Genomic DNA, 13128 nt, shown 5'->3' on the forward strand with positions numbered 1-13128 from the left:
TAATGAAAAGGGAAGGCTTAGAGAGCAGCTGTTAAGCAAACTGGGGCTTTTTGTCAAGTTTTTTTTTTTTTGCTTAGTTTAATTTCTTTTTTAAAGGGTGAAATTCTTTACCCCTGTGCAGATTGTTAAAGATGTGTGATGTAAGTTTCCTTTCTTTTTAAATACATGTTTTGAGAAGCTGAAAAGCTGCAGGTTAGGTAAAACTATTAATGACAATTCTGTGACCTCTGCTCCAACCGCCCATAGCGGCTGCAAATTTTTAGATGTCTGATGGCTGCTTGGCTGTCTGCAGCATCATTATATTGGTTGACAGCAGATGAGATTTCAGAGGTAAAAAAGTCACCTCCCAAATTACAGCCTGGTGGCATGGCCAGTGAGCAGATGAAAAAATAGGATTTCAGTGGTTTGATAGGGTAGGAGACCTGTTTTTACAACTGAGGCATGACAGGAACCCACTTTGGTTGATTCTGGCTGCATCCCTCCTGTGGGTTGCATAGAGGACAATGTGCCTGGAGTTCATCCTGTCTAAACCAAAATCTGTGTGGTGATAAGCAGAAGGGCTTATACCATGGTGCTTGTTAAGCGAAGGCTCTGGGGACATAATGGGTAGGCTTCCCCCTTCTGCTTCCACAGTTGTCTGCTTCTGATGGGTGCAAGGCAGATGGCAGGGTGGGAGGAATCAGGGTGGCCAGTGCTGGGGCTCCTTAAATCTCCATTTAGAGAGGGTTGGCTTTGCTTGTGTCTCCTCCAGTCCCCAGGGCCACATGTGATGCCATGTAGGTCTTCAGAGCTGTGGCATCTTCTTACCTTGACTCTCCTGGAGACCATTTGCTTTGCAGCCATGTTGAACATTGGGAACTTGTGGCATTTCCAGATCATGATTTTATTCCTTTAATTCTTGCCATCACTTTCTACCCTCTGTAGGTGCAGGGCTTTCTCCTTTCTCATGTCTTCTCTTTTCTCTGGCTGATACCAAGTCCAGTGTCCTTTGTGCTCTCCCACAGAGTACCCTGCCAGTTCCCCGTGGTCTTTTGTGGTTCTTTGGCTGGATGCTGTTTAATGCAGTCCTTTGGAATTGGAGCCCTATGTAAAATACTCAACACTAAATAATAAGTGACGCAACAGCATTTCATGGTGTCCGTTAGAGTCATGTCAGTGATGCTGCTGTTACAGTGTGGTGGCATAGACTTCGGGACAGCATGACAAGCTGAAGCTCAGCTGATTTTTTCTGTGTATCGGTGTCTCGAGTGCTGGATTAAACCTTTTCAATAATTTATAAAAACCTTAAGCACTCTGGGCAGAACTTTTACAGGGAGTGATTACACTGTGTTCAGGAGATACCTCTTTCAACTGGGCTATTAAATGAAAAGCTGAAACCTGCCCGTGATGCTAAGAGATGAGTGCTCAACAAAATGAAAGCATGCAACTTACCTTTCAAGCACTTCTATGATGCCAGTTTTCTTACTTGTTGGTTGATTCACAGTCTTACTGATGAACACAAAACCTCGCCTGTGAAAAAAGCAGAGAGGGAAATGCCCATAAATTAAAATAAACCAAAACTTTCTCACTTTGTACAACCTTGGTTTTGAAATTTAGCTCAGACGTGCGAGTGAATTGGTTTGGGCTGCCTTAAATTCCTGCGGAAGGGCAGATAATTTTGGGAGATGATGCAGGATAAGCCAGGCAACTGCTACACCATGTAAAAACTCCTGAAAACGTTTCCAGACCCACTCAGTGCACCCGGGGCAGCTGTGCACTTCCAGGGAGCTGCGTGCCGGTGGCCATGCCAGCAGGAAATATGGCGTGACCTGTGGTGAGCCTGGAGGGTGGGAAACGCTGCTAGCAGAAAACATTTCCACGGGTGGCTCTAAGTGTCCCAGGCAGTTACTGTGTGGGCATGGAAGCAGGAGTAAACATAAAGCCAAGGGAGCAAACAGGAGCAGAGCATGCTTTTCCCTCCACGTGTGTAGCTGCGATGTGCTTCCCATCGTGTGTCCCTGCTCCCAGGCTGACAGCATTGCCTTCTTCCCTGAATGCTGGTCTGCGTGCCTGAAACCTGGCTGTGAAGTAGAAATGGTTTTTTGGAAAGCATAATATTATTTTAATCATAAATTATTTGGAAATGCAATACAGAAATAGCTTCAGATCAGTTCTTCCAGAGGGGTGTTTTTGCAGTCAGGGTATTTATCGACTTCTCAGTGGGAACTGCATTAATATTGCCACAAAAATGCAAACAGTAGTGCCTTTGATAAAGCAATTTGGCATCTCTTAAGCAGAAAGATGTTTTGTTTTCCTAAGATACAGCACTGTTTTCAGTGCAGGGACCTGTCGTATGTGCCAGCATATGGTAAGAAAATACCGTTTTTGTTAACATTTGTGTTTGGAAGCTGTGGGGAGAGGACGAAGGAGGCGGCTGCCTTTGCGGTTGCAAAGTGATCTCTGTTATTGCTAGGGGACAGCACAGGAAACACAGAAGTGAATGCTGGTTGCAGAGATGCCGGTGGCCTGCAGTCAGCCTCCCGGGCTTAGCTTCCCCCAGAGCGTTCTGCCAAAGGCTCTCCTCCTCCTCACATTCACTTCAGCAGTTCCCATCATGTGCTGGAGCAAGGCTGGTCCCCACTGCTGCCTGCCTCCCCAGTGCAGTGTGGAAAAGCTTTACTGGCCATGAAGTAGGCATCTCTGTGGATACTGTAAAAATGTCTTTTAGTACTTTCTGTTGTCCCATGGGTATTGCATGTTTGGTTAGTGCATTATTTTGATTTTTAGACTGCCTTTGGTTCAAGAATCCTGAAAGGAAGCTTTTGAGCAACTGTTTTAATCTGATTTTGTAAGCTGATTCCAGCTTGATTCCCAGCACAAAGAAACAAAGAGGAGCTCATTGTATTTTTTTGTCCAAAAGTGAAAGGTCCCCCTCCTTTGAAGACCTTCTATAGAGTTTTATGTTTAGAGAGTGATTTGCTATTGTTTAAATTTAATCTCCATAATTACAGTGGGATTGGATTAATGATGGGTTATTTTTCTGAGTCATTATTTTCTGGCACTTGGGTATTGAGCATAAAGACAGGTCTTCATTGGATGTAAACTAGCATCTCTCCAGTGAAGTTAGTGGAATAATTCCACTTTATATTGTGGTGGCCCAGATTTGATATTATGGCTGTTTCGAAGAAAGCACCCTTTTGAAGTTTGTTGGCCTCAAATATGCTTATTTTTAAGTTGTCTTGAATCTTGTAGTTGCATTATATTTACGGTAGCACAGCTAGCTGTTGTCTCTAGACCACATCAGCTGGTCCCACACAGACCAACAAAAGGTGAAATGTCAGATTCAACCGTAAGCATCTTGGCTTTTTTTTCCTGTTTTAAACGTGCTTTTTACCCCCAAGAGCGCAGGCAGGAAAAGTTCATTATTGATGTCTGGTGAGCTTTTACATGCTCTTACCTATGTGAACAAACTGTAAATCCAGTGGCGATGTCTGGAAAGCAGAGGGAAGGACTGCTCCTTTTTTGAAATGAGCTATATTTGCTCATTCTACTTTTCAGAAGGGGGTGAAGAGGGAAGGGATCTTAGGGAGACCTTGTATGTAGGAACATAGCAGCGGGAGCAACAGGCAACACACTTGATGTAGGTAGTGGATTTAGGATATCTCTGCAGTGGTATAGAGTGCATGTCTCTTTAGCCTGGTATCCAACTGACAGTGGCATGTACTATACATATGTATGAAAACCAGGCACGTCAGTGATTCTTTCCCTTATGCATCCACTCTGCTTCCAGGAGCCATCTGTTTTTACTGCCTGATTGCTTCAGGTCCACTCAGTACAACTTCTGTTTCCTTGTTAAACACAGAAAGTAGCTGTGAAGCCTTTTAGTCTTCTGTTCTTTCCATTTAAGATGTTAAACTGGTATTTTGTACTCTTTGGGTTGTTCTCTTTGCTCTTTTTTACAGAGTATTTAGGAAATACTGCTTATTTTAGTAATAAAGATCAGCTTTAACTAGTAACACTACTTACCTAGTTGTGATGATCAGCCAGTGAGGTGGGACTCTTGATCAAGAGACTTGGTGTCTTTGGGAGACTTGGTGTCTTTCTTAAAACTGACCTAATAGGTTTGGAAGAATACAGACAAGCCTTTAGGCATATCCTTGGTATTTGTGCTTAATGAAAAGCATGTGCTGCAGGTCCCATCCATGTCGATGCCTGTGTCTGATGGTCTGTATAAGCACTTTTTATGCAATAGAGGCAAATTGTAAGACCCAGATGAAGCATGAGTCTTGCAGTCAGGTTGGACATCCTCAGCCTGGATGTACGAAAGGCTTGTGTACCTGGGAGCTCGTTTTTCTGTCTTCCCCTGTCATGTGTCTGTTAGTCTTAGGAAAGTACTACTAACTTCTATATTAATCTTGCCCTATATGTTGATTCTTACTGCCTTTTGCTGCTTTGTACAGCAACTGTGGCCAAGGTTGAGGGATTTTCTTAAGCTTACATAAATTTTGTCCTGTGTAAACTATTGACAGTTATTACTGAAGAAATTCTGGTGATGGAAGCTGTAAGGTTGCAGCAGTAGATTGATTATATGTGTACATGGTCCTTTTATTAAAGGGGACTGTTGGAGCTGTGGTAATGCTTAAAGTATTTGAGGTGTGATCCACCACTTCATTGCTCCAGATGTGATAAATGCCATTGACTTAATGGAGAAAACGGCGACATAAACCAGAAATTGCCTCTGCACTTACTGTATAGCTGTGGTGGTGAGTCTCCCATTAACATCTCCAGTTTTCTGGGGCTTTTTCATTTTATTAGGTGGTGATCATGTATGAAGGCTGAGAAGAAATGAATGGGAATGGCTTATATTTGTACTCAAATATAACTTTTGTGCACGTGTGAACATGTGTGCAAAACTCGTAAGCTATGAGTACTTTTTATGAAGGTTGCTTTTGCTGGAGTGAAATTGCAGTGGTCCTGCAAAACCAAGTCATCACTGAAGATCTTGGGGTGCAAAAGACTCTTCAGAAGTTTCAGCCTTGCTGGAGACAGGACGAATGCAGAATGTCCCATCCCAAATAATCATATCTCATTCATTTGAAACCTCACTCCTTCTCTGCCCCCTTCAAGAAGGCAGATTGCTGTGGAAATTATTAATATAAGCAATTGATGTAAAAAATTAATTTCGGACCTCTAAGTTATAAGTATACGTATTAGTATTTTTGGCATAAGCTCCTAGAGTACGAGCTAGAGACTTTCTTAAGCCACCCTCAAGATTCTCACCTGAGCACCTGGCCTAACACAGCTGAGAGCTGGAGAAAACCACCAGTATCACGACATTTGGTGCTGCTGTTCTGAGTGAAAATTGTGTTTCCGCAGGAGAGATGGTTGTCCTGTTATTTCTGCATACCAGTTACTTTAGATCAAAAAAGATGCTGATAATTACTGTGCTTGAGGAGAGTTTATTTCCATGACTGTCCTTAGGGTTATATTTCCTTTGGTCCAAGGTGATGTGACACAGTCAAATGGAAGTTTATTGATATAGTTACCAAAATAGATGCATTGTGTTAATTTTGTAATTAATTTGTGAGTGTGTGTGGAGTGTTTTTAAAGTAACAAGTATTGTAAGCAGTATGTTATTTTTAAACCAAGGACATTTTGTGCTGAATTTGGCTATTGCAACACTGAGTTAGAATTAGAATACACAAAATTCAAAACCACAGTAACCGTAATTCTGCCATTCTTGCCTTTTTAACTGCTTGACAATAGTGTTGTGTTTGTATAGTATTTAAAAATATTTGTTAAGGGGAATGTAAAGAGCTACTGGCAGGCTTCTCTGTTAACTGTTTGTGCGTGCTCAACCACCCTGCTGTAATGAAAACTCTGGGGCAAATACTCCCAATGTCCACAGCTCAGACCCTGCCTGTCATTGCAAGTGAAGGAGCAGCCAAAGCCCCAGCTAGGGTGAAGGCAGAGATCTGCACAGTGGGGCTGACAGTCTGTTTTGCTCAGAGGACAGAACACCCATGATGGGCTAAAACTTCTGCTTACAGTCTCCTTTCCCAACTCACCCTGGTACATGCATAGCTGGATCTACAGTATCTAAGGAGCTACTCTGTCAAATGAGTAATAATGTTCAGGATAATATAGTCTGACCATGAGGATGAATTTTATACAGCTACAGTTCATGTAATGACACTACAATCTCTCGTTTTGCCTGGCTTTGTCCTGACGTTCCAGCCAGCACTGGGGAGAGGTTATGGGAGGCCAGTACTACATAGGACTGCTTGCTTTCAACCTGCCCCAGCCGTGAGCTGCTTGATTTTCCCTGCAAGGGCTTTGTGCAGCTGGGGCATGGATGTGTCCATCTTAAGACAGAAATTAGCTTTGGATTTCACGTGTCACCCATCAGAGTGACCTGAATGAATTCATGTGGGAAAAATAATACTTGGAAAGCCGCTTGAGAAATTCTCCTTTTTACTGTTGCCTTGCATTTTGGTGTGCACTGTCTGCGTTTTGAATACGAGGTCATCTGATGCATTGTATCGTGATAGCAATACAGACTGGGTAATCCTGGGAACCTTCCCTTTCCAAATTTTACTGTTCTAAAACTTGACTTCTTTGTTAAAAATGAACAGTTCCCAGGGGGTAAAAGCCCCCAGAGAAGATCTGTTGGCATTTTATATTTTTAAGCTGTCTTGCTGAATGAAAACAGTTAATTATTAACTTGATGGGGTGACAATGAGTATATAGAACTTAAATATCTCACCACTCCCACAAAGAAAAAAAAAACCCACCGCACCCTCCATTGTATCATGGGAAGATACATGGCCAGAAAAACTTTCCAACTCGTTAAACTTTTATACTGGCTTCATACAAGCTTAATGTAGACTTTTTTCCATCCTGTGATGTTGTAGGGATGCTTCTGACTGCATCTGAGGAGTTCACCATCGACTTAACAGTGTTTCTTTCCGAGCGTGCCTTTCCTATAATAGAAAAAAACCTAAATTACACAATCTGAAGGATAAAAAAAAAAGGTTTCCTTGTTTGTTCCAGGTTGTTTATTCTGTCAAGCCTGACAATGAAATCAGTCTGACAGTTTCTCCTGTAATCAGTCTAGTCAGCTTCTGTGATTGTGTGGGGCATTTGGACAAGGGCAGGGATAAAGGAAGAAAGTTTTAAAAACAGGAAAATACTATTGTAAATGTATCAGGCAAGTTATAAACTGGAAAAGGGTACTTGGAGTCAAGCATCATGCCTGCGGCTACTTTTGATGCTCTGTGGTAGATGTTTTGGTGGGATTTCTTCCCTTTGTGGCTTATGTTTCACTTTTTCAAAGAAGGGTGTGGGAAAATACTGATTTAAAGGACTGAAGTCTGGCTATATAACTTTTAAACTATGTATTTTGTAGTGGAGGGGAGGCTGCTGTAGCTGACTTGAGGTTGAAAAGGAATAACAAGAAGTGATGTTTGGGCTTGTTTTGAGCCCTCTGCCAGGCGGGACAGCTCTGAGCTCTCCCTTGCGTGCTTGGAGAGGCCACGTAGCATCTCACCATGTAGGGCTGTAGCTGGCAGAAAGCGTCAAACATTCCCTTTGCTGTTTCTGGTGTAATTTTAGTTTTCCGGCACCCTGATAGAGCTTTGCTGCTTGCCCTGGCAGTGTCCTTCCCCTTGCTCTTCCTGATCCTCCTTTATCGTGTTCAGCTGTGCCCACAGGTCAGCTTGTCCCCGTGAAAGCACGGGAGGGGACGTGGGTTTTGGCTGGTCATTGCACCCGCGACCAAGGACTTAGCAAGTTCTAAATTGAGAATTGTTGCTTCATGCGCGTGTCTTTCCAAACCCATGGATTTAGACATTCCCTCACCATTAATTACATCCTCTCGTCTCACAGCAGCAAGTAAAGAGGCTAAGTTGGGCACGTCGTCCTGCTGCAGGCAGATGAAGGTAGTTTCTTGTTGGTTGGATGCTTGCAAGTTTCTGACAGTATGTGGCCATGCAGTTTTGGGAGTTGCATCCTGCAGGGCTCGCCTCAGGATGGGGAGTAACCCGGCAGCTCAGGCCCCTTCTCAGAGGGTGTGCATTTGAGTGATACCAACCAGTCTGGTATTACCAGAGTCATTCTCAATTAAAAGCAGGGGCAGGTGCTTCAAAGGTGAGCCCAGATTGTCAGTAACTGGTGGCCACCTAGGTAATTCCTAGGTGGCACTGGAAAGTGATTCGTACCATCATTTGCCTTGGTGCAGTCTCTGATGGAAACGCTGGTTTCACCCCCTCATTTCTGTAAGCCGTAGGGTCCAGTCACCTGTGTTTGTCAGTCTTTTGACATCTAAACTGCTCAAACATATGCAATGCACAACTGCCAAAATTGGCAGTAGCATCCGGCTCTGACAGAAATTTGCAGGTTTGCCTGTTTGCCCCATGGCAGCTCTTAATGCAGCATTTCCAAGTGCAGTGTCCCACTAAATGTTCGGCAGCAGTCACGCGGAGGTGAAAAGATTTCCAGGCGAGCTTCAAAGAGAAGGATGTGACTAACTGTCTCATAGGGAGCCAGGACATGGACCCAGCCAGATGAGGCAGCTCACATGAAAGGGCTGCCAAAGGAAAGGGAGAGGACACAGACAAAACTGGGGCTGGGGGATGAAGTGGAGCAGGCAGTAAGGAAGGATAGAGGGGATAATCTCCATGGGCTGTTCCCAGCAGCCAGGAGACGTATTGGCTCTTCAAGGAGGTAACCTGTGGACAAAGCAACGAACCTTAAGCTTGCTGGCCGTTCGTTGTTCCTGGCTCCACTGCAAGCCTCTGCTGCCTGTCCTTGGACAAGTCACTCTCCTGGTGACTCAGTATCCCAGCTGTAAAACGGGTATTGCTGCTTACCTCATGGGATGTTGTGAGGGTGGGCTCATGGATGCCTTTGCAGTTTGATGTATTAATTGGGGGGGGTGGGAAGGGGGAGAGAGCAACAAAAAGCAAAGAGACAAACTTCCCTCACCACCTTCTCTTCTGAATGTAATCGTGTCCCTAATGACAATATAATGACGACTTATTCATCACTGAGATATACTCCTTCAGTTGCACTGGTGGGAACAGTTTTTTGGCCTCATTTTTTTCTCATGAGGGTTTTAAAGATGTAATTTTGTATGTTTATGTAATATGTTAATGTTTTAAGCAATTTCTAATGGAAAATTAGAAGAAACGATGAACAATAAATCAAAGTCAGGTTAAACCAAGATGTAATCAAGTAATACAAGAGTGGAACTAAAAGTATAATTTGGAAAGGGAGCCTCAAACAGAGAAAACACAAATCCTGAGGCCTGAAGAAGGAGGGTTCTAGTTTGCGTCTGCCTTAAACCCGATACCTGATAGCGTACCTGAGGAGGTCTGAGACCAGAAAGCCAAAGGGGTCACTCCTTCTCAGCTCTCTGATTCTCAGATAAGCTTCTGCAAAAGGAAGGGGATCTCTGGTTTACTTTAACCCTTATAAATGTCACATTAATCTTATTCTGTTCACATGGCAGTCTGATGGCTAACGCACAAAACCAGGAGCCAGAAAACAGCAGTTTTTAGGGCAGTTAGGGAACTGGTTGACCTGCTGCTAACATTTTTTTCTGTCTGTGCCTTCATGTGCTAAAGCAAAATGGAAATAATTGTCTCCTCTTTTGGAAGAGGGATGCAAGGCCTAAAGAAATGCTGTAAAGAACATGGAGATCCACAGGTGGAAAACCCTGGGGTGGTCACAGCTTCAGATCACAGGAGCAAAACACATGGTCATATTTCACCTGTCAAAGCTGGCTTTGCTTTAGAAAACAGGAAATCTCAAAGGCATTGGCTAGAGAAGAGGAACATTCATCTCTTCTCAGTACTGTATTTGAAAGGCTTTAACAACATAAGCTTTCCTGGCACTTGCCGAGCTATCTTTGGAGAAGAAAATAGGATTTTTAGGGTTTGTTTTTTGTGAGGAACAGGTGGCAGCATGTGGAAACCTGTTGTTAAATTTTAGTCATGGTCCCTTTTCCTTTTCCCATCTGCAGTTGAGTACGACAAGGAGTTCACGCCTCACCAGCGGCACCACAAGGAGTTCAAATTCAATTTGTCTCAGATTCCGGAGGGCGAGGCCGTCACAGCCGCTGAGTTTCGCATCTACAAGGACTGCGTTGTGGGGAGCTTTAAAAACCAAACCTTCCTTATCAGCATCTATCAAGTGCTGCAGGAACATCAGAACAGGTACGCAGGAAGGGGCTCGCTCTGTGCCACCAGTTGCTGTCCTGGGGAAAGTTAAGCTTGCACATTCATGTTGAGAGGACTGCTAAATAAATACCAGGATTGTTCTCATTAATGGGGTTTTGTTGTTTCCTTGTGGAAAATGGGCATGGCAGAGTGCAAAACGGACCTCAGCTGCAGAAAGTCCACGGTATTGTAGTCCACGTGTTGTCTTTAAATAGAGCAAGAATCTGCTGTGAGGCAGTAGATTTTTAAACCAAAGTTGTTATGCTGGCGTTGCTCTTGTGTACTGAAATACATCTGTCCTCTTTCAACCTAGTACTACTGCATAAATAAAGCATAGCCTGTTTGAAAAATACTGGCAATTAGTGCAGACTTGACCTGCATTCAGCTGGACTTACGTTTAAGTAAATAAAGCAGAAAAAAATTCAGCATGCTGACCACAGGTACAAAATCACTCCTGGGCTTTCAGTGGCAATGGGGGAGGCAAAAGACAGGGGCAGGGTAGGAAATGTGTTACAAAAGTCCAAACAAGTGTAAATGGAGTAATTAATTTTAAAAGGGTGATGTTTAGGATGAGGGAATCACATAAGGCTGAAAGCTGCAAACAAAGGTCAATTAAATGTCAGAGTAATGCTGTGGTACAAAAGTGTTTCATTACTTCTGCTGAAATGTGTCAGCACTGTAACTGTTTCTTTTCTCTCTGAAGGTTTCCTGGGTATTTGCCTTTCTGATCCTTCTTTCTACATCCTTTCTGTGGATATCATTTTGGGGGGATCTGCCTTTGATTTGCTGTTGTGAGGACAGCATCAAGTAGCTGGTGGTTGTTCTGTGGGGAGTGTGGCATCTGGGCAAATGGAGAGAAATACTTGGGTATATAGGCGATGGGAAGAAGGTGTTAATTTTAGATGATCAGCATTCCCTTTGAGCTTTGAGTTGTGGGTTGCTGGAGTGCCTCCTTGGGTAACGTATGTGCTGGTTAACATGTTACATCAATGCCCATGCTTGAAGAGCTGGTGGAAGTCTGGATGGTCATGCATATTTCCTAGATGTTAGCTGTATTGTTCATTTAGAGCCACACTGAATAAAAAATGGTGAGTGTTGGTCTGGTTTAGATTTCACAAGTAGAGATTCTACTTCTGCAGCTGGAGGAAAACTTCTGCCAAGTGTCTGGAAGCGATCGATATGCTGCTCTGTGATGGTCACCAAAGCAGGGCACAGAGTAGGAGAACTGTCAACTTTTATGTGTATATAGCATTTTTTCAGAGTAAAGTCAGCAAGCACTGTGGGAACGAGAATAAAGTACAGGATATGGCCCCTAATGTACCCTGCTCCTAAAACTTTTGTGAATTCCTTTTTCTGAAAGGGGCTGTATGCAGCAATGATGCTGGCAACTGGTATCTTTGTTTTGAACACCATGCCAGAAACCTGCCAAAATCGTACTGCATTGTGAAGCTGGGACACATGTCCTATGGCACTGGCTGCTGTGGCATCTGCAGGTCCTGGGCATCGCTGGGTGCTAGAGAGCTCCCTTCAGAGAGAACAGAGGTGTCAGCTTGTGTGGGGATCACCAGGGTGGTCTCTCTCCAGAGCTGGCGAGTATTTCAGGTCTTTCAGGTCCCTTCCATCATGTTCCTCCTGCTGCTGCTGGCTTTCATGGTGAGGGGATCCCGCTGTTGGGACTGGGAATCATAAAGCAGCTTCCTCCAGGTCCAGACTGCCAGCAATTCACCGTCCCTCCTGACACAGGCTAGGCGTGAACTGCTGACCCAGGGATGAGTGTCTGTAGTTCATTACTAACCTCTGACTCATCCAGTCCCTGAAGGCTCCCTTTCTGTTTCTTTTTCTTCTTTATTTATTTATTTTTACTGGTGGGAAGGAGGGAGACCTTTGGCTAAAGAAACTTGCGCTTCGGATGAGTCTAAAAGGACTTATCACATCATCTGTGCAGAGGTGGGTAAGATGTTGCTCACAGATTCTTGCAGCTGTAAAAAGGATGTGCCCTTTTCCACCCTTTTTAGCTTAAAGGACTCTTTCATGTTCATGTAAAATATAAAACCACATATGAAAACATGTGTGCTTGTGTATAAATAAATGCCTGTGTATATATTCTCTGTATGTATCTAAAAGTGTGTATCTATTGATAGTCATTTATATTAATTGTCATGTATATATTAAAAGTATACAGCTGTTAAAAGACAGATATTAGAAGCTACTTAACCACTCTCCATTTGTACCTTCAGTTGAGGTTCTGACTCTGTAGGCTACTGCTGCTGCTGCTACAGATTGAAACATGCAGCTGCATTGGTGACCTGGGTGGGCTTTGGCCTGTAAACATTCTTGAAAACAAATACTAAAAACTTGCATCTTAACTGTTCACTTATATCTCTGCGGGGGGGGGGGAATGCCTCAGATTTTTCTGCTATGTCTTAAGGAGCTTTATTCAGCTCATTTGGGTTTTGATTATCAGTTCACTTACATGCTTTTACTGGGGGTGGGGAGGGAAATCCAAAGTGATTTTTTCTCCTCCTTTTGTCTCAGTAGATTAATTTGGAAGATAATGTTTTCTTTTCCTCTTGAGAACACTACAAGGTTAAATTACAAGAGGAGAAGCACTGGGTTTTTTGAAGGAACTTGCTAAATATTTGTAAGGCTTCTGTTGCATTTTAGCAGATATTTTATGAGCCAGAAAATAACAGCTGCCTTTGACTTAAAAAAAGATTTGCTAAAAAAAAGTTATGTCACACTTCCTTTGGACAGCCCGATATTTCCTGGCATTTTATGACACTTTATTGCATAAGGAAGAGTCTGTACAGATCTGGAAGTCTAGCTGGGGAACCAGCAGGTGAAACAGAAGGAGTTGACATAGCACATTTTTCCATCTTGTTCTGCTGACAAATATTCCTTCTGGTCAGGAAAATTAGTCTCTGAAGGC

General features: G+C 43.3%; 1 protein-coding gene across 1 annotated transcript in view; it reads left to right on the top strand.

Moving 5' to 3' along the window:
* The window catches only part of BMP6 (bone morphogenetic protein 6), an 88515-nt gene that overhangs the window by 54135 nt on the left and 21252 nt on the right, over positions 1-13128 (top strand). The window contains exon 2 of the mRNA XM_062617864.1: positions 10004-10196. Coding sequence (XP_062473848.1) covers positions 10004-10196 — 193 coding nt within the window. The remainder of the gene's footprint in view (positions 1-10003; positions 10197-13128) is intronic.

This window comes from Pezoporus occidentalis, unplaced genomic scaffold, assembly GCF_034315485.1.
Source record: "Pezoporus occidentalis ecotype Australia unplaced genomic scaffold, CSIRO_AGI_Poc_V1 ctg2, whole genome shotgun sequence".
Lineage (NCBI taxonomy): Eukaryota > Metazoa > Chordata > Aves > Psittaciformes > Psittacidae > Pezoporus > Pezoporus occidentalis.